The 24,147-nt window shown below is 31.7% G+C and overlaps 1 protein-coding gene and 2 pseudogenes across 2 annotated transcripts; 1 reads left to right on the forward strand and 2 right to left on the reverse strand.

Moving 5' to 3' along the window:
• Window positions 1-632: 632 nt before the first annotated feature.
• LOC111288907 (uncharacterized) lies at window positions 633-3,990 on the reverse strand (annotated as a pseudogene).
• Window positions 3,991-4,468: 478 nt separating this feature from the next.
• On the reverse strand, window positions 4,469-6,610 carry LOC111287855 (putative ubiquitin-conjugating enzyme E2 38; annotated as a pseudogene).
• Window positions 6,611-17,473: 10,863 nt separating this feature from the next.
• Window positions 17,474-23,504, forward strand: LOC149519223 (disease resistance protein RPV1-like). Of its 2 annotated transcripts, XM_089759731.1 has the most exons (6): window positions 17,474-18,239; window positions 19,101-20,199; window positions 20,894-20,934; window positions 21,397-21,637; window positions 21,794-22,624; window positions 22,711-23,504. In XM_089759731.1, exons 1-6 carry the CDS (start codon window positions 17,749-17,751, stop codon window positions 23,242-23,244), a joined length of 3,237 nt encoding a protein of 1,078 aa, XP_089615857.1. In that variant the 5' UTR covers window positions 17,474-17,748; the 3' UTR covers window positions 23,245-23,504. The 2 variants fall into 2 exon arrangements, with proteins under 2 accessions (XP_089615857.1, XP_089615858.1); XM_089759732.1 differs by lacking the exon at window positions 21,794-22,624 and having other exon boundaries at window positions 17,491-18,239.
• The last annotated feature ends 643 nt before the right edge of the window (window positions 23,505-24,147 follow it).

Consider the following 24,147-nt stretch of genomic DNA (forward strand, 5'->3'; position numbering starts at 1 on the left):
TTGTTCTATTCTTATTGGCATGTTTAAAAAAATAATTGATATTAACCTTAATCAATGTATTTTTAAAAATAATTACTAAATTCCAATGTAAAATAAATAAACTGCTATTATCTCTAAATTAAAACTAAATTAAAAACATGAATAATGGCCCACACCAAGGCTAACGGACTAGAATCAATTTTCATTGTTTGAATATTTAGACAATATGGCTTAATATAGTTGATTTATACAGTTATCTTTAAATGTGATATTCATTAAGTATGGCAGTTAAATTTCAATACTTTCAATCCCTTCTAAATTCTAAAACCAGATAATATGAACAGGTTATGAAAGATTCAAATTCACAACAATCTATTTTCCTCCTTTCTTTCTAAATATGCTTGATAGTATCAGAATGTTGGGATACTATCGCAGTCTAAAGCAATTTTATAGTGCAATTTCGAAACTTACTGCCACTGAACGCCTCATAACTTTAGGCTCAGCAGTTTACCTTCTTTCTATAATTAGCTCTGTTTCAATCCAACATACTAAAGGTTATTATTCTTTGTAACCCTCATAGCTCTGTTTCTATATAATTAGCTTTGTTTCATCCAAAAGAAGGGAAAAGAAAAAAAAATGGCAAAACCTTGGCATCTCATATTAGATTTGTTTTAATCTGATGCAAATAAGATGTTGCTAACAAAATATATGCAAAGGCATTTCTTCTCTGTCTGACAATATTCCATCATGGAATGTGTCTGTAGGGAGAGGGTTTATCTGCCAAAGATAGAGAAAGGCTTAGAATACATAACTGTTTATAGTACATCGTCTCAGAAAACTTGCATAACAAGAGACCAATTTACAGAATTATTTCAGAATAGAACTTGAGATGGAAACATCAATCTCCATGGTAAGTAGTAACACAAGGAGGCACTAGGTGCTGGATTTTAATGGCAATTGCTCTTCTGAAGCCACTGGAAGGTCCTCATTTATCACTGATTCTTGGAATATCTTTGGAAGGAAACAACGACCACCAAAGCGTTGTTGCAAGTGTATGATTGCAGAAAAGAACAGGCCCAACACAGGAATAATGATGTTCCAAGCAGTTGAGTAATAATCTGCAGCAGGATCTGCATAAATGTATGAGTCATCTACATCAACATAATTGTGTGCCCTGTAGAGATCATATCCGTGGGGTACCAGGCGAACAAGGGTGATTCCAATGTAAAAGAAGCGAGAAAGAGCCTGTTCTTTTGAGTTCTGGAACATGTTGAAAAGGATTTGGGTGAAAAGAAAGGCATCAAGGATCAAACCAGCATAAGCTCTTGAAGCCCCCAAAATGATCTGCTCTATGTAGTATGAAGAATGGCTTCCGGTTCCAACTAGATTTTTCCTCCATTTCATGAAAGAGGCGATTACAGCTCCGGCTATGTACACTGGAAAACACACGTAGAGCCCGCGATTCTCAGCAACCCACAAGGCCTTTTTCTTTTCATCAGAACATCTAGCAGTCCATGAAAGCATCAGAAGACGAATTTGCAGCAGAAAAGACACCATTGTGACAACCCTAATGATCACCTTATTCATTTCTAGCGATGTTCCACCTCTAATCCAAACAGATCTTCTCACTATCTTGAACGAACATTGCTTCAAGATTTAGAACCAAAGGGATCAAGTGTCCCAAGGCTAGAATGACAAGCATGAGAAGTGAAACAAAAGGACAAACGCCAGGATGCTTCCTCACATGAAAGATTTGAAGTACTACAAAGACAGTTGCAAGAGTGTTGGATATGACAGACATGACCACCTCGAAATCCATTCTCCAAATTGATTCCACTGCCCACCTGCGATAATGAGCTCTTCCTGAGAAGTACATAGGTTCAAAGTAAAGGTGATCAGTTGTTTCACGCATGCTCTTAATGCTTCCCTTGATTTTACTTCCTTTTCTGTCTGAGTTCAATGGAGGAAAATGAATATCCACAAGGATCTCGCAGTCCATTGAATGACTTACAGGTGCTTTGTTTTCTGATCTGAGTTCTCTGCAGCCAACCATGCACAGATTACCTGTTTCAGCATCATAAAACCCTTCAGCAGAAATTTGGATTTCCCAATATCCATTTGAAGATTGGTTAAATGGACGATTAAGGCTAGAACTCAATTCCAAACTAGGTAGTTTGATGCTCATTTTGTAGCTGATATTAAGCAAGCTACGATGGTATCTGATTTAACACCAGGATTTACAGGCCTTGAGCTTGAGGATGGTATTAGAAATGGAAATCTCTCATAAGGCTGATCACCCACTGCAAGAGGAATTGAATAACCGCATCCTGTTTGTCCTTCGGAATTTTTGATTGAGATATGAAAACCCATATCTCCAGAATAGCCATCTGGGTATTTCCCCAGGCTGCTCTTCCTAGTCGGATTCTTCTTTAGGCATGACTTCTTTACTTTGTCCATTGCCATGTACTCATACTTCAAACCTTGAAGCTGAATTCCTCCCCTACTATGGTAAGTATTTCGGAACACGAACCTATCAAAGAAACCAGATTCATTCCTCGGCTTTTCACTCCAAATTTCACCTAAAACAGTATTCGTGTTTCTGATAGACAAGATTGCTGGAAATCTCAAGCTCAACCTTGTTGTGCAATCTCCAACATGAGACTTCTGCAAGGAGCTTGATGCATCATAGATTCGGCAAGCAACTATACAAAGCCGATTCTTCTTTGCATCCCAAGATCCTTCCCCAACTAATGATGTGCTGAAATTGAAAGAGCTATAATACCCCATATGACTATTGTTAGGAAATTCTATCAGAAGCCTCAAGCTTAGCTTATCGTCGGAGCACTGAATCATACGCAAAGATATGACCCGCGGCAAATATCCAATACCGTCACCAAATGGATTGCAACTCTTTGAAGAATCACAACCACTTGCATACTCTAGTTCGAAAACATTGCCTCGACCTAAAACCATATTACAAATAGTTCGACTCCGCGATAAGCTGAGGGATGACACCACTGGAATATCAGTTCCCCCAGGGCACCCTTGACTAAATTGTTTTGAAACCTTGGTGCACTTGTAACTTACTTCAGGAAACATCAGAAGGGAAATTTGCTCAAAGTAATTTGGTTCAGCAGCAGGATACAAGCTATCCATGGTTCCAGTGACTAAACTATTAATAGTACTTGAACTCTTAATATTGTTGAACTTGAGAACAGCAGCAAGATGAATCAGCTTACCTTCTTTGGAGTATGTATAGCTTGATCCCACCATGCATAGCTTCCCGGTAGTTCTAGACCAGAAGCCATGAAAATCAAAGTCCAGAACTCCACGATTACTTGAATCACTTGAATATGAATAGAATGACAAACCAGAGGAGAAACTCTGTTCGTAGTTATAGAAGCTTTGAAAGATTAGGTTTCCTGCTACCTTGAAGACATCCTCATCATCAGTTGCATATACATGATGAGTTTCGAAAACTAGAGCTTTCGATTCAGATAAATAATACTGATATGAGCTACGATTCAAGACTTTATCCCCACCATAGTAGTAACCAGTTTGACGTCCAGGAAATGGGAAGATACTGAACTCCTCATCAGCTGGTTTTGATTCATGAACAACTGAATCACAGTGATGACCATAACTAAGTTGAGTTGCGGTGCCAGATACAATATTCAGGTAGAAGAAAGAGGAGAGAAAAAACAGCAATGAAACATGAAAGGAAAGTTTTGATGAAGTAGAGAATATGGAACAATGATCCATAACTATAGGCTTGAATTTCTTCAGACAAAAGGATTGGGAGGAAGAACTTATAGGAAACTTGGAAAAGAGGTGAAAATATAGAGCTCTATCTCTCACTGAGCTAAGGTGAACTAGGCAAAGCTGGTGGACCTTCAAGGAAATTTCCTGGTGCACGAGCTTTGTAGAAAACTTGCATCTTTGACTTGACTGAAAATCATCTCTACTAACTCTTCTTAGTTTCGAGTGGGACCAATGACGTGATAATAGCATGCTTAATTCATAATATATCTTTGAAAATCGATTTTTTTTTTGGACTTCGGTTTCGGTTTGAATATTTTAAATATTTTTATTTTATAATTCGAAAATCGATACGAATTGAATTGAAACATTTAATATTAAAGAATTAAAAAAACTAAGTTTTGACCCAGTTTGGGAATAGGAGACGTTTCTTGGCAGGTCCTACAGCTGACTTGACTTAAACTAGAGCCAGTCATTTACTTTTAGATAGCTGAAGCTGTCGACCATGCTTTCAGTGTATATAAACCACAATTTTCACTAATTTCATTCAGAGAAATAAACCATGTTGTCCCTCATTCGCCAAACATATGAAGGAAAGGAAAGGTCAAATAACAACTGTCAGAGAAGACATTCCAGAGGAGCAAATGCCGGACATTTTCTGTCATCCTTTTAGTTATCAAGAAGATCATTAAAAAAGCAAAATTAAAAAAAAAAAAAAAAGCCATTGGAGAAAGTTGCAAAAATTTCCAATTTACAATGTTGAAATTATTTACATCCATATACAATGCTGAAACTATATATAAGCGTCCTATGAACCGAAGCATCTTGATAAGAAAAAAAAAACTACTTTACATATTTATAAATTAAACCATTTTAATCCAAGTTTCAAATTTTTAATTTAAAAAAGGAGTTCATATTGCAGACTTGAACGTATTATCAACTCGGTTATTTTGACATTTGAGGAGAATAAGAAATTTACACATCCAGCCATAGAGTCATTAAATTTCTGTGAGCAGCTTTCTCACCTTCATCGACGTCTTGAACGCCACCTTTTACCATGCAACCTACCTGAGCACCATCCATATATGCTTTACATGCCACAAGAATATCATCAGCACGCCTGTAGAAATGGCCCACAACAAAGTCCTCAAAATGCTGCAGCCAAACATGATTTTTTTTAGAATTTTAAGCCAAAGAGAAGCAATGGTAATTATACATTCTAACTCGCATTGTGGAACAAAATTTTCTTATATTATCATCAATATCAATATCTTAGTGCAAGTGATTAGTACCACATTGAATAGATCATTGTCTTCACTGACAAGATAAATGTATCCTCATTGTAATGCCGAGACAATAATTCACCTTTTGATGTGCCATTATGATGTGCCAAACCAGGCTCGTTAAACTAGGGCTTCTGATTCAAGATTAGAGCCTAAATACATACCAGAACTTGGAGCATGGTTGACATACCAGGTATCCACTTCTCATTCTTATAACCAGACCAAATGTTAAGAAGACTAAGAAATACTTTGCCACAACTATACAAATTTGGATTGAGCAGAAGTCCACCAGAATAGATAGTATACATGCTGAAACAAGCAATTTCCTAGTCATCCAACCAAACATGTATACCAAAAGATATAATCATAAAAGATGCAAGATAATATTTCAAATTCATAATCCTCAATTACAAACTGGTGGTACTTGAGGATGGCTAGCAGGGAAGAAAACATCAAAGAAAAAGAGGCCATCATGGTAGGGGGTGCCCTCTGCTCCTATAATTACAGCCCTCAAGAGATCCATTCTTGATTCGTAAACCCTAACAAAAATAGTATCTGTTGAGACCAAAAAAAAGAGATAAACTAAGAAGCAATATTATTTATATATTTCATCGGCAAAAGAGGAAATTGTTACAATCACAGTGGAAGATCTCAGCTGTTAATATTGCATCCAAAACTTAGGGTGCATTTTGAGTCACAATTCAAGTTTGTTTGCAGTATTCACTAAACAATGGTTTTATTGAAATACGATTGATAAAAGAAAGAAAGAGTTATCAAATGAAAATTCTCTTGGAGTAGGATATAATACTTAAAACTCACCGGTAAATCTTTCTCAAGTATTTTCCACTCCTCCTGAATCTTCTTTGATGGCTGTCACAAACAGAATTTAATAAAGACCAATTTTATTGGTTGAAAATTAGGAATATCACAACAAAGAAAAGGAAGAGCTTAATATATCTTGAAAAGCTAGTCACCTGCTTTGTTGAAGCATCAGTTGAAGCATAGTGATGGTCTGAAAAATCTTCAACAGTATCAAACTATTTAAATAGTTGGAACTTACTGAGGATATCTTCTTCATTTACATTTCTCTGATTTCTGATGTCTGCCACTTCTTAAGGAGTTACATACGTGGCATCAACTGGATCAGGAAAACTTGAATAGATATTATGCTTATAGAAACTATATTTGGGCTTCATAGGTGGTAGCCACCAAGACATGGATGGTTCCGCATCCACAGTGTGATTTAGTTGTGCATCTACATTCATAGGAAAATTTGAATGCAACAAACTACTAGCACCAATTTGGCTCTGTATAGCAGACTTAAAATGATACCAAAAAGCTGGAGCTACTGCATGAGGGAGCATCAACAGTCGATGAAATGTTTCCATAAGAAGTTTTCTTTTTACTCTCTGAAAAATCTGCAAACCAAGGGATGGATGCCTCTACTCCAGCAGGAATATCAACATAATCAAAATGTGCTTGCAACATGGAAAGGTAATAGTTACCAAAATAACTCATCATTGTAAGCCAAATCACAATCCAGGTTAAATATATTATTTGATCCTTGGGTAGAATTCTTAGAAGGTTCAACCTTGTTTATTTAACTAAGAGATTTAGTCACAAAGCCCTGTATAGAAAATGGGGAAAAATAAACAACCAAATTATAGGTCCACTTGTGCATTAAATTTGATGCTGGGCACAATAAACAGAAATCACTACAAAAACACTTCAATCTCTCAGATACTTCTGATTGAACAGCACTATACACAACCAGAGCTATTTTTTACAGCCTTCCCTTTTTTTCGTTACATCAACTCTCTCATCAAGGATCATTATATCAGTCGAATCTTCATATTTATCAACATCAATTACTTCATGAAAAACAACCTGCCAATACATGAAACATAAATTTTCTAGTAATGCATCAGATAAGGAAGATTTTTCTCAGAGCAAAAAGAGTGATGTGAGAAACCAGTTAACAAAACATAGCTTGCTAAAGAATCATTTAAAGAATGTGAGGCTTTGCTAAAACCATGTTGTCTCTATTTTTAACAAGGCACGCCTATTGCAAGGACAAATAGTATATGAAAGTTGGTTTTGGTTCATGGAAGAATATGAGTTCAAGTGAGAACACATGCTCATTTATCACCGACTTCTTTACCAAGCACGCCTACTGCATGGACGAATAGTCTGGTTATTTTAAACCCCTGCAGCAGGGGCCAAAGGAAGGACCCATTTTTGCAAACTGTTCATTAGGGCACTTCCAAGCAATTGTTCCCTGACAAATAAGGGCAGAGGACACTTAACTGTCGCCACAGTTGCCACAACAACTACTGCCTTCTATTATTACTTCAAAGACCAAATTTCAAAAAAGAAAAAAAAAAAAAACAATAAATTTGGCAACTTTAAAGCAACATGATTGTAAGAACGCAGTCACAAGTCCCAACGTACAGTAATTACTGAACTCCTAAGTTTTCAATATGAAAATCCAAAATTTAACTCCTTTAAGCCCTAATAAAACAATACTGATTATGATCCAAGCAAAAAAAAAAAAAAATCAATAAAACTCCAAAATGAATCGATCAATTAAAATTCCAATAACAAAAGTAATAGCCAAAGCAATCACTTTATTATTCGAATTCAACATTCAAAGATATGATATTTCTATAAAAAAGAAGTTAAATGAACAAAAGAATGAGGAAGGAAAATTTTGAAAATAAAAGTTTCAAGCAATGGCAGGCCAATGGGCTGTGTCAGTCTTTGGGTCTATGCAGGGTATGCTAGACTTAAATTTAATATCTTTTGGGCCGAATTCTCCAAGGAACAAAAGCCAAGACTAGATTATGGCCCAATAAAGTTTGACCAACTGTCAATGGCCTAATAGATAATTAGCAGTACGGCAGGATGAGGTGGAAGAGCTTAATCTCTTTACAAAATGAAATTACTTTAAATTTGGAGTTTATTTTAATTAATTTATATAGGCATTTTTAAATATGGCATTTAGTAGACTTTTTTTTTATTGATATAACATTCAGTTTGTTTAAGATTCAAATTTCAATAATTACTTATCCTAATGTTGCGGCTTCTTTTGTATTAAAAAATTACTTTCTTAAAATAACATGAAACTTAAAAGAAATATCATTTGTAATAGAAAAAAAAAATAGAAATGTAGGAAAGCAACTCAAGAGTTTTTTTTCAAACCAATACTAAAGTTTTAAAAATCATATCAACATAAGCTGGTTTGGTCTTTTGATTTCGGAGTGTATTCTTCTTCCATTTATTAAAGTCCAATCACAATCATAAAATATATGCTTTAATATGCAAGTTACCTTTCAAAGGTGAAGGAAAGTGAACCCTCGAAACCACTTCATTCTTGGGAAGTTTTCTTGTACCATAGTCATTACACCATTGCCTATTTTCTTCATGGATTACTTATCTATACCAAGAACCTAATTTGACAAATTTTTATTTTACATTTCATATATAGTTTAAATGAAATTTCACTTCATTTACATAATTGATTAATTGTTTTTTTAATTTTATGTATACTAATCTAAACCCTTTTTATATTTGGTTGTCAAATATTGATGCTTGGTTATTGAAACTAAAGAGTCTAACAATACTCTATCAACAAATCATATAATTACTGAAAACTTAAAAAAAAAAAAAACATAATATAGTTCCTAAAAAAATTTAAAACATGTGTATGTCAGTGTACATATAAATGGACATTTATGCTAGGCCAAAACCTTAAATAGATTGCAAACCAATATTATTCATTAAATTTTTAAAATGGGTTTGATTTTTTATATAATCCTACAAAAAATTGACATAGACATGTAAGGTGGAGAAAGAAAAGGAAAAACAGTGGTAAGGAGGCCAAGCATGATTTTCTCTATGCTAATTGTGGATAAAAGCTTGAAAACATATATGTAAGGCTATACGTTGTTTGACGACAAAAGAGATTTCAAAGTAAAGTTGCTAGTCAAAAAAGAAATTGCCAAATGAAAAGACCCCCAACCACTACTAGGAAGGTTTTTGCTTGCAAAATTTAGCAATCCACCTCAACTGAAGAATATAATTAAAGATTAATTGGACTTTTCAGTCTAGCTCTTTCTTTCACCATAGATTTCATTCACATTTTCTTCCTTCTTTTTTTTTTTTTTTTTTGCAACAAATAGGAATAAAACTCCTACAAATTAAGCTTCTCTTTAGGGAAAAAAAAACACAAGCTAATCTCTCTTAAAGGGAAAAACATGATGTATTATTAATAGGTCAAAATTAACCATAAAAGTTAATTAAATAACATTAGATACCAAACTAAATCAGGTATAGAATTTTTAAACTCTACAAATAAAGTTAATAAATGCTTATTAAAGGATATTTTGAAAATGAATTAATTATCAAGTAAAGAAATGTCAATTTTTTTAATTCAATCAATCGATGTATATCTAAAATAATAATTTAATATATTCATAGTTGGGTTTTCAATTTAATATAAAATTAATTAATTTTTAAGTAAACTTTTTGTTTACCTTTTTCAATTGATTTCACAAAACTTTTGATCAATCAAGAATAAGGAATTTATATTTTCTAAGTATATGAACCAAATTAGAGAAATTCTCCATCAGTCTTTCAAAGGGAGATGCCTAACATTTGGGTGCTCAATATTTAAGGTATTTATACTTAAGTGCATTTAGATATAAAAACAAAAATACTTTGAAAAAGTAAAATTTATTAAACTATATTTATGATGGCCAAGATAAGGTGCTACTAATGTCTATATGGTCAAATATTGATTTTCTTCTACAAATCAAAACCCTTTGATTATTTGATATGTTTCCTAACTTTGAGTTTTTCTTATTTGTTAATGCATGTTATATAAAATCATATAAAGAAGATAATTTTTTTCTCATTTTATAAATTTTATCTCGTTTAATTTAGAATTCAAACTTAAAACATTTAAAATAAAATTTTAAACTGTAATGGCTGAAATTTTTTCTTTAAGATTTTTTTAACTTTAGTTTACCAAATCATGTTTGAAACATATACAAAATTTCATATCAATCTTGGTAAGAAATCCTTCTAGGAGAATCTTAAAATGAGAAAGATAATATCATCTCCTTTTCAATAGATATATATATATATATATATATATCATCTCTCTTTTTCAATAAAGTGAAATGAAATTGACATGAGGCACTACAAGAAAATGAATATTTAACAATACTATTTTGTAACAACTGAAAATATTATTGTAAAATATTGTTATATTTACAATGACTTTTTATAATAATTGCTTAATTAAATTTTTTAATATTTTATACAACGATAAATTTTATCATTGTGAATTCCTCTATCAGTTGTAATGCCAACAAAAAATTGTTGCGAAAATTTGTTTTATTTGTAATGATTTTTTCATTACCGTTGCTTAATTATTTTTTAATATTTTATATAAAGACAAAACTTTGTTACAAAAAATTCTATCATATTTGTAACCATAACAAAAAGTTGCTACAAAAAAATTTTTATTTGTAATAATTTTTTAAAGTCGTTGCTTAAGTTATTTTTTTTAATATTTTATTTAATGACAAAAAAGTTGCTATACAAATCTTATAATATTTGTAATGACAATAAAAAATTATTGTGAAAACCTATTTTATTTACAACCATTTTTCAATTGATAGCCCTCATTTCTATGGTTTTCAGTTTAGTGTTCTAGGGATGTGGGTATAACATTAAAAAGAAGCTATTTCATTACTTAAGTTATTTTTTAATATTTTATACAATGACAAAAATTATTGTTATGAAAACTTTTTATTATATTCGTAATGATAAAAATGTAATGTTGTGAAAACTTGTGTCGTAACGATTTTGGGACCGTCAGACGTAAAGTGTTTTAAAATTGAAATAAATTAGGGGAGTCACCACCAATCTTTGTTAGGGTGTGATTAGCCACCCAAAAGTTTATCTTTTTAATAAAACTATAAAAGCGAGTTTAAAGTTTATCAAAAAGATAAATTTCGATCTACGAAAAATCAGGTTGGGTCCGAGAGTCGGTTACGTATGGGAAAGGATTAGCACCCCCATAACGCCCATAAATTGGCACCATTTAATTACGCGTTATTTTTGGTGTTAGATAAAAATGGTTTCAATTTGAAATTTAACATTAATTCCCTTCATTTGGAAAAATAAAATTTTGTTAAAGTTCTTTATTTAGGAATATTGAGAAAATCTTAAAGTTAAAGAATTATTTTAAAATTCTCTAACATCTAAGTAGAATTTTAAAATAACTCTTTTCGCTTAAAATTTAACACGATAATCCTTAAAATGAAATAACAATCTTTATAGAAGATAATTGTTAGTGACTCTCCAACATCTAGGCAGAGTACCAAGAATTATTTCCTTCGGACTGTTATTTCTATTTTATTTTATAATATCATAATTTTTTTAAATGTATTATTCTTTTTTATTATAAATATGTTATCATCAAATAATAAATAAAAATTAAAGAGAGAATAATGCAGACAAATATCGACGATAACACGCTAACATATGTATGCTAATGAAATGCAATTTAGAAGTTGGATTCTTAAGTATAATGAGATCACCCCGACTCTCCAACATCTAGACAGAGCTTAGGTGCGATTGTTTATATTTAAGATCTCAATTTACTATTATATTTTTTATTTATTAATTTTATTATTAATGCGAATTAAGAATTAGTGTAAAAAACTTAACAAAGTAAAATTTCCTAAATACCCCATCATCTAGGTAGCATTCGAGAACATATTACTTCAAATGAGATTTTCACATGTGTCCTTAAGATTTTCAGAATGTTTTGGAGTAAGGGCTTGGGTAGAGGTTTTAAAAGTTAGGGTTTCAAGATTTTGAAGATTAGAATTTTAAGGTTTTGGCTTTTAGGGGTTTTGAATTTGGGGGTCTGGATTTAAAGGTTGGGATTTTAGGGTTTTGGATTTTATAGGGTTTGGATTTAAGGGTTTAAAAGTTTTAGGGTTTTGGATTTTAGGGGGTTTGGATTTAAGGGATTTTAGATTTTAGGGGTTTTAGAATCCTAGGGTTTTGGTTTTAAAAATTGAGGTTTCGTTTTTAAGAAAATGCGAACATTTCTAAAAATCCCTAACATCTAGATGGATTTTCGAAGCAAGTTTGATTTTAGTGATTTTTGAAATTTAATCAATAATTTCTCATATATTTATTTTTTTTATGAAAATTTATTAATAATAATTTCCCAACATTTAGGCGAAATTATTTTTATGAAAATGTTTTTATTTCCTCCAACATCTAGGCAGAAAAAATAATAAAAATTATTTTTTTTGAGCATTTTTAATATGTATTTTTAATTATTATCTTATTTATTTTCATTTTTATTATTATTAAAATAATTAAATATTTATTCTAACAAATTTAAGAATTTATCATGCATCAATATAAAAAAACTTAAAATAACAAAAATAATAATATATAAAAAAATTAGAAATTTGAAAAAAAATTTTTTTTTACCTGAACCGGACAGGTTAACGGTTATGTCAATGCTGGTCTAGACTGGTTTAACAGTTCAATCAATGGTTCGAGAAGTCTAGTGGTTCAGACTGGTTCGATCGGTTCACTAACGGTTCGTTTGGACCGGTTCAAGGCTAGTTGAAGCGGGTTGGCGGGTCGATTTACACAGATCTCGGGTTGGATCCGGGTCCACGTGCTGATCTCAAGTTGACGGGTCGGTTAAAGCGGAGGTTGTTTTGGGTCTTTCCCTAAATGACGTCGTTTTGAGTCTCAGCCTTCTATATAAGACCGAATTTTTTTTTCATTCATTCTGCCCTCTTTTTGCCCAAAAAAAAATTATAGAGCTCTTAAGGGAGCTCTGTGGCCCAGTCGACGTTCGACCTCCGATGTTTGTGCCGTTGTGCTGGTTGTTGCACCTACCGCCATCGGTGGGTCGTCATCGGTGGTCGAAAAACATAAAACTTTCTCAAATGTTCACCTTCTCGTGATCTTTTCAGATCTGGTGCCCGTTTTGCCATAAACTACCCAAATCGGTGTAGATCGGGGCTAAAAGCTTTCGGTCTTCTCTACCTGTTTTTTTTTCTTTGTAAAATCAAAACTGATGTTATTTTTGTTGCAGGTACCTTTTTGGCATTGGGTTCCTCCCTACGAAGAGGACTGTTTGTCTTTTTTTTTTATTTCTATTTTTCTATTTTTTTTTTATGGTTGGTGTGGGTTCTATTTGGGGTTGTTGAAGGGAGAGGTTTAGGTTGGTGTCTGGGCTCGAAACGAGAAGGTGCTGAGGGTAGTATGTCTAGAGGTTTCGAAGATCTGTCCGTAGGTTTTTTAGATGGGGTGTCCGAGAGAGAGTCTGAAAGGGAAGAGGCTAGGGGTTTTAAAGAGCTTCAAATAATGAGATAGATGGTGGTCGTAGACATGGTAGGGTGGCTGCTTGGTCTAGTGGCTAGAAAGGGGACTGGTCAGAGGCTGGACAGGGGGTTGGTCGGGGGCTGAACAAGGGTGGCAGCGGTGCCGTACCAGCCCTCTGGTTTCTGTCTCTTTTTCCTTTTTTTTATTATTATATTTTTTTAAATATATTTATTATTATTATTATTATTAAAATTATTAATATTAAACTGAAATGAAAACAGTAGACCCGGACAAAACCGGTGTCTACAACTTGTTTTATTTGTAATAATTTTTCAATGTCGTTGTTTAATTTTTTTTAATATTGTATATACCAACAAAAAGTTATTAAGAAAATTTTTATCATATTTGTAATGATAAAAAATTATTGTTATGAAAACTTATTTTATTTGCAATGATTTTTTAATATATTTTTGATATTTTCATTAATTAAAAGAAGGATTTTGAAAATTAACAAGGAATTTAAAGCGGTAGCTCCAAATTCCACCTATTTACATGGCTTTTGCAAATTCCTTCCCTTAAGTCCTGATTCCTGATTCCACTTGTCCTACTACAAAAAATAGAATTTTTTAATTTTGTACAACTTATTATAAAATATAATTGTTATAATTATAATTATAGAAACTCTTATTTATGATTTTAAAACTATTTTATTATATTTTAATTCTTTTATTTATATGTCAAAATACTTTATTCACATTTCATAGTTATAATTCAGAATTAATATGAATATTTAAAATACTTTTCATTAATATATTCATGAAATTCATTGACATAAATACTATAAATCATATAATGGAAAAAAATATCTTATATGAAATTAACATAATAATTTAATTTAATTAAACAAATAGTGATGAACATTTTAATTGTTTTTTATAATGTATGATTATTGAGGGAAGATGATTAAAACCTAACTTTTTGAGCATGGATAAATATACTTTACACCATCAAATCAAATATTTAAGTGAAATAATTAAAATAACTAAGTAAACTAAAATAATATAATAATTAGCATTTAATATTTATCAACTCATAAAAAATTCAATTAATAATAAAATCACCATTCTAGAAATTATATAAAAAATTACTAATTATTTTAAAATGATTATACATGACTACATGCATAAAAATACAAAAAAAAAATCACTAATTAACAACTCACATTCCCTCTCAAACTTTCAACTAAATTATCCAAAAAAAATTAAAATATTAAAATTTTAATCAATCATTCGCTTTTCCCTCTCAAATTTTCACCTAAATAAGAAAAAAAAAAGCAAAAAATATAATTTTAAGTTTTAAATGGCACACGTGAATAGTTTCCAAAAGCCTTCCAAATTCTCACCTAAATTTTAAGGTAGAAAATAACAAAATAAAAATTTTATTATTGATTCAGTTGAACCAAAATCCACCAAACCTTTCCCACTTTCATGTCTCAAAATTCATCTCTATTTATGGTTCACTCTAACTCTCTCTTTCTTTAAAAATTCATCAATGGCGAGGCCTCTCTCACTCATCACCACACTTCCTATTTCTTCTAATCTTTTCTAAGTTCCATTCACACTATCTTTGCCTTCTTCCTCGACCCAAGCGGCTAACCACACTATTACTAAACCCAAACTCTTCCTCCTATCTTCATATTTGGTATAAATGGGCTTCATAAAAAAGAAAAAATCTTTTTAAAAAATATATTTTTGATTTCTTTTTAAAAAATTATAACTTCACAAAAAAGAAAAAATCTTTTCTAAAAAAATCTTTTTGATTTCTTTTTAAAAAATTATAAAATATAATAAAATTATAAAAATTCAAAAAGAAAAAAATGGGAGGTGCACCCAAAAAATAACAATAAAAAACCTCACACCTTTAAAAATATTTTTAAAAAATAAAAAGTAATGAACCCTATAAAACACATTTACAAAAATTTAATGTTTGGATCTCACTTTAAAAAAAAAAGTGGGTCTCGCACCTTTTGAAAAAAAAAAAAAAAAAGGCTAATGATCTCCACTAATAAAAAAATGCGACATCTTGGAATCTACATATCAACAAATAGATTCTCGTTTCACAATTTTATTATTCAAAATAGGACTTGATAGACATCACAAAACAGAAAAGAGCTTTCTCTCTTACTCATCACTTATTTAAACAAAATTACTATATGGTCTGTCATGGCCAGTAATGTTTTATGTAAAAAGCATGCTTCAATAACTGTCCCCAACATAGATCCTATTGTCTTCCCATCGCGCGTGTTCCTTGCGCCACTTTGAATCGCAAGTGGAAGTGGCCTTATCCATCCAATCAATACTATAATAATATAATCAAAATGAGATTAACCACCTAAGACCAAAATATTTGCTTACTACGCTTCCAAGGCTTTCCTTTCAAATTTCCAACAAGTTCCTCATCTTTTCCTCAGTGAAGCAATAAACTTGTTCATTTGCCATGCTGTATTACCTGTCCTATGCTCTATTAGCTAGTTCGTATAATTTCATGTGAATTTTTGAGCCAATTAATATAACTCAAACTGGCCAAAAAAATTTTACTCCCTCTGTCTCATTTTCTTTGTTCAATTTTTTTTTATGTCCCAAAACTATGTCTTATTTTCATTTTTAACATTTAAAACTCTTATTTTTTATATTTTAAAATTATTTTTATGATTTTTTTGTACTTTTTGACATTAAAAATTATGAAACTTTAATTTTATAAAAAAAATTTAATTTAATATTCAATAAATTAAAGTCAAAATTTTTTTTCTTAAATTATATGAAAGTCAATGCAAGACAAACAAATAGGAATGTGGGGAGTAATATAACTCAAAGGGAAATTTAATGATAATGAGTTTAAAAAACTGTTAATAAATGCATGTTAAAGTCACTTCCCTTGTGATTACCCTAATTTGAAAACTTTAATGGCAACTTAACTTATGTTGCAGTATAAAAGCTTTCTCTTAACCAAGAGAAGGAAAAAATAATCAAGCAAATGGCAAGTTTCAATGTTATGCTACTAGTTTTGGAGTTTTGGTTATTATGCAAGTGGAGAAGTGGCTCTTGATGTATGATCCAATCAAAGTAAATAATTATGAAGCCAGATGACATTGCATTCAAGATTCGTTGCCTAGCATTGCTGCCATGAACTTATCAAATTTGTCAATTTTGCCATGATGCATATGATAACTTGCAGTATTTATTTACTGCCGGAAGCAGATGGCTTAAGGGAAGAGAGAGTCTAAAACTCAGAAATTCTAATAGGTATTGTACCTTAGAAATAAGGGAATCCAAATCCCACATATGCCATGTAATTTATGTTATTTTTTAGTATTTTTGTCTTGACAATTTTTTAGAAAATTAAAGCAAAAGTTGAAAAGTGAAATCATATTCGATCAAAATAAATGGAAAATTAAAATATGTTCGGTCATGTATGCCATGACACAATGGTGAAGAAAAGAGCTCTTCAAAATTCTAAATACAACTATAATTTTATCAAAGAGTGCTCAAAAATGGAATAAGTGGTCTTTAGTTAGCAACATCTCACCAAGTCCTTCTCCTTGCGAAGAATGATGATTATTCATTGAAGCTTCCCCTGTATTTACGTTCAAGTGCAAACTAAAAGCTCTAAAATTCATATACTATTCTCCTTCCACAATTTAATTGTTCAAAATGGGACTCGCACACCACAAAAATAACGCAAAACAACAATGTTTGAAAACAGAAAAGAACTTGACTCTCTTAGTTATCACTTAATTTTCACCCATAGCAATTTACCATTCTTTCCTCGCGGATTCTTCCTTGAAAGAACATCATAACAGATCTTTCATCCAAGAGACCATCACCAGGCGCTTTCATAGGTATTATAGAGATTTCTTTAAAAAAGGGTTAGGTCAAGTGAAATTGTCGAGAAATGTTTGTTTCCCTATTTCCCTTGGAAACTAGACTCTTTTGGTCGTTGTCTAGCGTCTACTTTACGCAATAGTTATTTTCCTTTATAAACATTAGTCAACATAGCAGCCAATTCCCCTCATCTTCTTTGAATCTTCCTGGAAGGAGCCTCATAGCATATCTATGATCCAAAAGACCACCACTAGGCGCTTTCACAGTTATCATATGTAGATGCAATCGAAATAACAGTTGGGCAACGTAAAAAGAAATTGTCGACGGATGTTTTATTCTTTCCTTGGAAATTGATCCGTTGTTCTCTTGCTTCATGCTCAAACTTAACGGTGTTTTTAGTTTCTGATAAATAGAAGCAAAGGGAACTGTCTCAAACACCAGCTTGAGATATCTTCCTCTTCCACCTCCTCCTTATGTCGTCGTTACCATCATCATCATCATCTTCTTCTTCTCGACAGAAATATGATGTTTTCTTGAGTTTTAGAGGTGAAGATACCCGCAAAAACTTCACTGATCATCTATATGCTGCTTTAAAAAAGAATGGAATCAAGACTTTCAGGGATGATCCAAGGCTTGAGGCCGGAGAAGAAATCGCACCAGAACTCTTGAAAGCAATTCAAGAATCATGGTGTTCACTAATCGTTTTCTCAAAAACGTATGCTTTTTCAAGTTGGTGCTTGGACGAGCTTGCTGAGATTGTTGAACAGAGAGAAAAGAGGAGGCATAAAATTTTCCCAATTTTTTATGATGTGGATCCATCTGATTTGAGAAAACAAACAGGAAGAGTTGCTGAAGCCTTTTCCAAACATGAAGAGAGATACAAGGGAACTAAAGACAAGATCCAAAGATGGCGAACTGCTTTAACTGAAGTGGCTAATATCAAAGGATGGCATTTAAACAACAGGTAACTCGTTCTTTTCTTGGCTAGTTTTTGTTTTTAATCACCGCAAATTTTATTTTTTTTTTCTTTTTTGCAGTACATGTTATATACTTTAAAAAACTGTTTTAATATTGTGTTTTATTGTTGAATTTCATTTAAAAAACATAGACTTCATTCTTATTCCTGCTCTGTTTTTCGTCTCAAACTGTATTAGGAATAAAATCTTGTCTCTTCAAAATAAAGTGACCACCATGTATAATGTTTTGTTTGAAATAATAAAAAGAAAAGAAATTTATTTAAGAAATATTTTTTGTGATGAGATTGCGAGTTATAATGCACTTATATATTAATCATTTATGAAAAATAAAATCATAAATAATTTTTTAAAAACTTGAAATACATTTGGTAATGATTTTGGTTACTAAAGCTATAAGTACAATAACAGGCCAGAGGTTTTTAAGTAGGCTTGTCCATGAATCGAGTTAAGTCCAATTATTATTTAGAGTCTCTTACCCAAGGCAAGCTTGATTATTATTCAAAAATTTTAAAAATATTGAAAAATTCTTTATATTAATACGTTATATATTTTAAAATTAAATTTAAATAAAATAATTCTTCTCATTAAACAATGATGTGGGTCAAACACAAACTTAAAAATTCTTATCAAGATTCAATTTGAGATGAACTTGGCCCGTGGGTAAAGCATGTAATTCCATCTATGACCAAGTCTACTTTAAAGGTATCCTAATTTTGTTTGGTAAAATTTTTTGTGCTTTTATTTTTTGATTCTTTAATTTCTAGGCTCATTTATCATCATAATCATTTTCATTAGTGATTAATTTCTTACGTAGAAACTAAATTTAATTTCTCTTTTTGTGTTTGAAGACATGAATCAGAATTTATTGGAGACATTGTTAAAAAGATATCAGCAAAATTATTTCATACATATCCGATTGTTCATGATGAGTTTATTGGAATTAATTCACGTTTGGAAGAGTTGCATTTGAAAATAGACGTTGGTGAAGATGATATCCGCATTATTGGAATTTGTGGTATGGGCGGCATTGGTAAAACTACTCTTGCAAGAGAAGTTTATTTTCAAATGTCACCTCATTTTGAAGGTAAAAGCTTTCTTGCTGATGTTCGAGAAGTTTCAGAGAAATGTGGACTTGTTTCCTTGCAGAAACAACTTCTCTTTCAGATATTGTCAGAAGAAGGTTTTAATCTGTTCAGTGTTCATGAAGGGAATGCCATGATTAGTTGTAGGCTATCTCACAAGAAGGTTCTTGTTGTTATTGATGATGTTGATAACTTTAAACACTTAGAATGCTTGGTTGGGAGGCGGGATTGGTTTGGTTTAGGGAGCAGAATCATTGTAACAACAAGAGATGAACATTTGCTCCAATCCTATGGAATGGATGATGTGTATAAGCCTCCAACATTGGTTGATGATGAAGCACTTCATCTTCTCAAGTTGAAAGCTTTCAAGAGTGATACAGTGCCAGAGAATGATTTCATTGAGCTTTCTAAACAAGTTGTAGCATACGCTGGTGGTCTTCCCTTAGCTCTTGAAGTTATCGGTTGTTTTTTGTGCGGTAGAGATGCAGCTCAATGGAGAAGTGCAATTGAAAGACTTAAAAGAGATTTTCACAAAGAAATTCATGACAGACTTCTAATAAGCTTTGATGGATTAGAAGAAACAGAGAAGGACATTTTTCTAGATATTGCATGCTTCTTTAAAGGGGGTGAGAAAGATTTTGTAACTAACATACTAGATGGTTGTGGTTTCTTCGCAGAAATTGGAATAAATCGTCTCATTGAGAAGTCTCTCATAAAAGTTACTCCAGACAAATTTTTGTGGATGCATGATTTGCTACAACAGATGGGAAGAAAAATTGTTCGACAAAAATCAGTTGATGAACCTGGAAAACGTTGTAGATTGTGGGAGGAAAATGATGTTTATCATGTTTTAACAAAAAATACGGTAAGTTATTCCATAAACATTTCATATTTATTTATTTATTTAGAATCTTGACTTTACTCAACATGCAAAAGTATATACCAAGAAAATTTATTAGCGAGGTAAGTTATTAGTATGACATTAAGATTTTGTAATTAAGATAAAACCAAAAATTTGAGATTGCATACTAATATTCTTGAAAATATGAAAGAATAAAACTAAATAATTGCAAATAATAAAAGTAAGACTACTTAAGTGTATATTTTATTGTAGTTTTATAGTTTTTTATTAAAGTTATAATCATAAATAGGTACTAAATTCATATAAGAATAAAATAAAAATGGATAATTAGACCAATAAATAAACCTGCATATATAGCTATATATCAAATCCAATATAAAATTGGATTAAATCATATATGATAAAACTTAAACATGAAAGTTTAAAAGTAAGCAACTTTCTTGCTATTGAGACAATGTTTCATTCATATTATTTTAAAACTAAATTATGAATTTTTTATTTAAAATTATCTTGTTAGTTTAAATAAAGGAAAATTTCCTTTACTATAAACTTTGTTGAGAATTAGCATGACTATTAAATCCAATGCAAGAAACTATTATGTATTATGGTCTCCTATATTTCATCTTCTTGAAATTTAGCTATTAATATTTTACAGCATTTACTTTTCGTCCCCTTATGCTTTACTTTTGATTTTTAGGCTACCGACGCAATTGAGGGCATGATCATCGACAATAAAGGGTAAAAAACAAACACACACGTGTATCTATGTGTATATTATATATTATTATTTGATCTTAATTTGTCTCATTTAATTGAATTATTATTCCTAGAACATATATATTATCAATATTTTGTCCTAATTTGCATTTTTTTATGTAGTTTTATTTGTCGGACTTGAAACGCCAGCATTCTTACCCATTACATTCTCTCATCCTCTCATTTTTAGATTTGAACGTGAAAATAATCAAAATTAAAGTAAAAAGTCATAGGTAATCACCAAATGACTATTCAAAATTAAAACATAACCAATACGAAATTGAAATCATGTGGTAGGAAAATTGATTGTATTAACTAAAAAAGTTGTGTTTCAAAAAGAAGAAAACAATGATAGATACGAGTGAATGTTGATTCTTGCCTTTTGTAGGTGTTGAAAGCTTCAATATTTTGAAGCTCATTTTTTGTTTTGCCCTTGGTTGTCAGGGAACAGAACAACATGTTCACTTTGAATGCTGATGCCTTCTTGAATATGAAAAAATTAAGATTGCTCAAAGCCTTTTGTCTCCCAGTTACTCAAGATCTCAAATATCTTTCAAATGAGTTACGGCTTTTAGATTGGAGTGGATATCCTTTCAGATCATTGCCATCAAGCTTCCAACCAGACAACCTTGTTGCACTTCTCCTACCTTATAGCCACATTGAACAACTATGGAAGGGAGACAGAGTAAGAATTACTTCATTCTATATTGGTCTTTTTGTTTATTTAGACGAATTATAAAAAAAATTTTGAATAAGATATGAAAATAACCAAAAAAAGAAAAAGAGTTTTCCAAAGTTTTCTTTATTTTTTTTCTCTCTAATTTATTGTTGTTGTCAACAGACTTTACCTAAATTGAAATTAGTCGACCTCCGAGGCTCCAAAAACCTGATCAAAACGCTAGACTTCACAAGGGCTCGATATCTCGAAAGTTTGATTTTGGAAGGTTGTTCCAAAATAGTAGAACTTCCCTCTTCAATTGGACATCTCAGCAATCTTGTTTTGTTAAATCTAAAAGATTGCAGTAACCTCGTGAATCTCCCAAGCAGCATAAATGGGTTGAAATGTCTTAAAACTCTTAATCTCTCTGGCTGTTCTAAAGTTGAAACTTTACCAGAGAATTTGCAGCATGTAGAATTTTTGGAGGAGCTTGATTTAAGTAAAACTGCCATAAGAAAACCTCCATCCTTCATTTTTCAATTTAAAAGTCTAAAAGTTCTTTCTTTCAATGGATGCAAGGGACCGCCATCAAAAGTACGACTGAATTTGCCTTCTCTTTTCAATGTATTGCTAAGAAGAAGCTCGGATTCCATGGCTCTGATGTTGCCTTCTTTGTCAGGTTTGAGTTCTATAAAAAACCTGAATCTAAGTGACTGCAATCTTGGGGAAGGAGCTATTCCTATTGATATTGGGTGCTTATCCTCTTTGGAGTCACTTGATCTTAGTGGTAACCATTTCGTCTACCTACCTGCAACTCTTAATCGACTTTCCAAGCTTAGTCTTCTTGAATTGTCAGATTGCCGGGAGCTTAAATCTTTGCCTGAGCTTCTTCTTAAATATACATATCCGTCTGTAAACGGCAATCTAAAACAGATCGGAAGAATTATTGGTTTTAACTGCTACAAACTGGCTAAGAAAAACAATACATTAACAATGCTAAAAAATCACCTTAAGGTTGGTGTCCCTCTCTGTCACTAAATCTCACTCCCTAAAATTCATTGTATTGCTTGCCAAACAACGAGCGATTTTTTTTTTTACAGGTATCTACAAAAGCAGGACGATTATTCGATATTTTTATACCTGGAAGTGAAATCCCAGAATGGTTCTGCCATCGGAGGGATGAATCTTCAATAAAGATACCACTGCCTCTTAATATTGGACACGATAATCAGTTGATGGGAGTTGCTTTCTGCTGCGTTTTTGTCCTTGCCTCCACTGATGATGATGTTCGTTGGAAAACCTTCTGCAAAGCTGTTATCCATGGTAGAAATATTCGAGATTTGAATGATAGTTTCTATTGTTTTGATAGAGAAGACAGGTTGCCTTTGGACATGGAGCACCTTTGGCTACGTTATTATTCTCGTGACATGATATTTCCGTTATTGAGTTCGTCTAGCACAGATTGGGCAAATCAAGAATGCAATGAAATTGAGTTCTCAACCAGAGCCATTCCAGGGCAAGTGAAGAAGTGTGGTGTTCAAATAATGTATGAGAAAGATTTGGAAGTGATGGAAGAACTACAAGAGCAACACAACAGTCCAACAAATTCTGCAGATCTTGACGATATCCACTAAAACGTTGGTGGTGATGAAGGGTCAGCAGGGAACGGTTGTGTCCTTGTAAAACGAAAACGTAAAATCTACGAGGAGGAAGGAGGACCAATTGATGAGAGTGACAGCCTTGAAGAAAGACCACACCCAAAACGTCTGGAAAAAATTTTAAACTTTATAGTGGGGAAGAAACTTTCTGGTAAACTTCTAAATACTTATCACTAGACTTGAATGAATCCTTTCATTTATTTACATGCTAATCAATAAAATAAGAGGATTTCACTATTTTTTTTTTTTTAGATTGAAAGATAATAATCATCAAGTGAAATAAAATAATAGGGACAAACTCCATAAAAAGGCAAGGAAGATGAGAAAGTGAAATCCTTTGATGTCGCTTGGAGCATAATCATCTTATCTTTGCTTTAAAGAGTCTTTTACTTTGATTTAGGGAAAGAAGATTGCATCCTGTTTTTTGATTTGGTATCTTGAAAAATGAGATCATATGTAATTTTTTTTCCCAAGGATTATATAGAAATTTCATTTCCCAAAAATAAAATAGTCAAGGGAATTATAAATTGTGCTGCCTACTAATAAAGAAAACATGATATAAAGTATAACAAAGGTATAAACTAATAAACACAATAACAAATATTAAAATATTGTTTAAATATAAGCGAACTAGGTCTAGGATTTCTATTCAAGCTTAAACAATTTATTCTTTAAATTTTTTTTTACAAAGGATGTTGTAGCTTAGAGATAAAAGGAGTTCTAAATGTCGAAATTTAAAATCTAAATTTGCTAGATATCATCTTTTAAGAGTAATTAGTTAATTGAATAAATTAAGTTAAACTTTAAGTTCTTATTCCTATCCTCCTGGTAAGCAGCTTTCCGGGGTGAACCAAGTTTCACAATCGGCTATTAAAGTCT

This window comes from Durio zibethinus, chromosome 4, assembly GCF_047325235.1.
Source record: "Durio zibethinus cultivar Kanyao isolate XHJ-2024 chromosome 4, ASM4732523v1, whole genome shotgun sequence".
Taxonomy (NCBI): domain Eukaryota; kingdom Viridiplantae; phylum Streptophyta; class Magnoliopsida; order Malvales; family Malvaceae; genus Durio; species Durio zibethinus.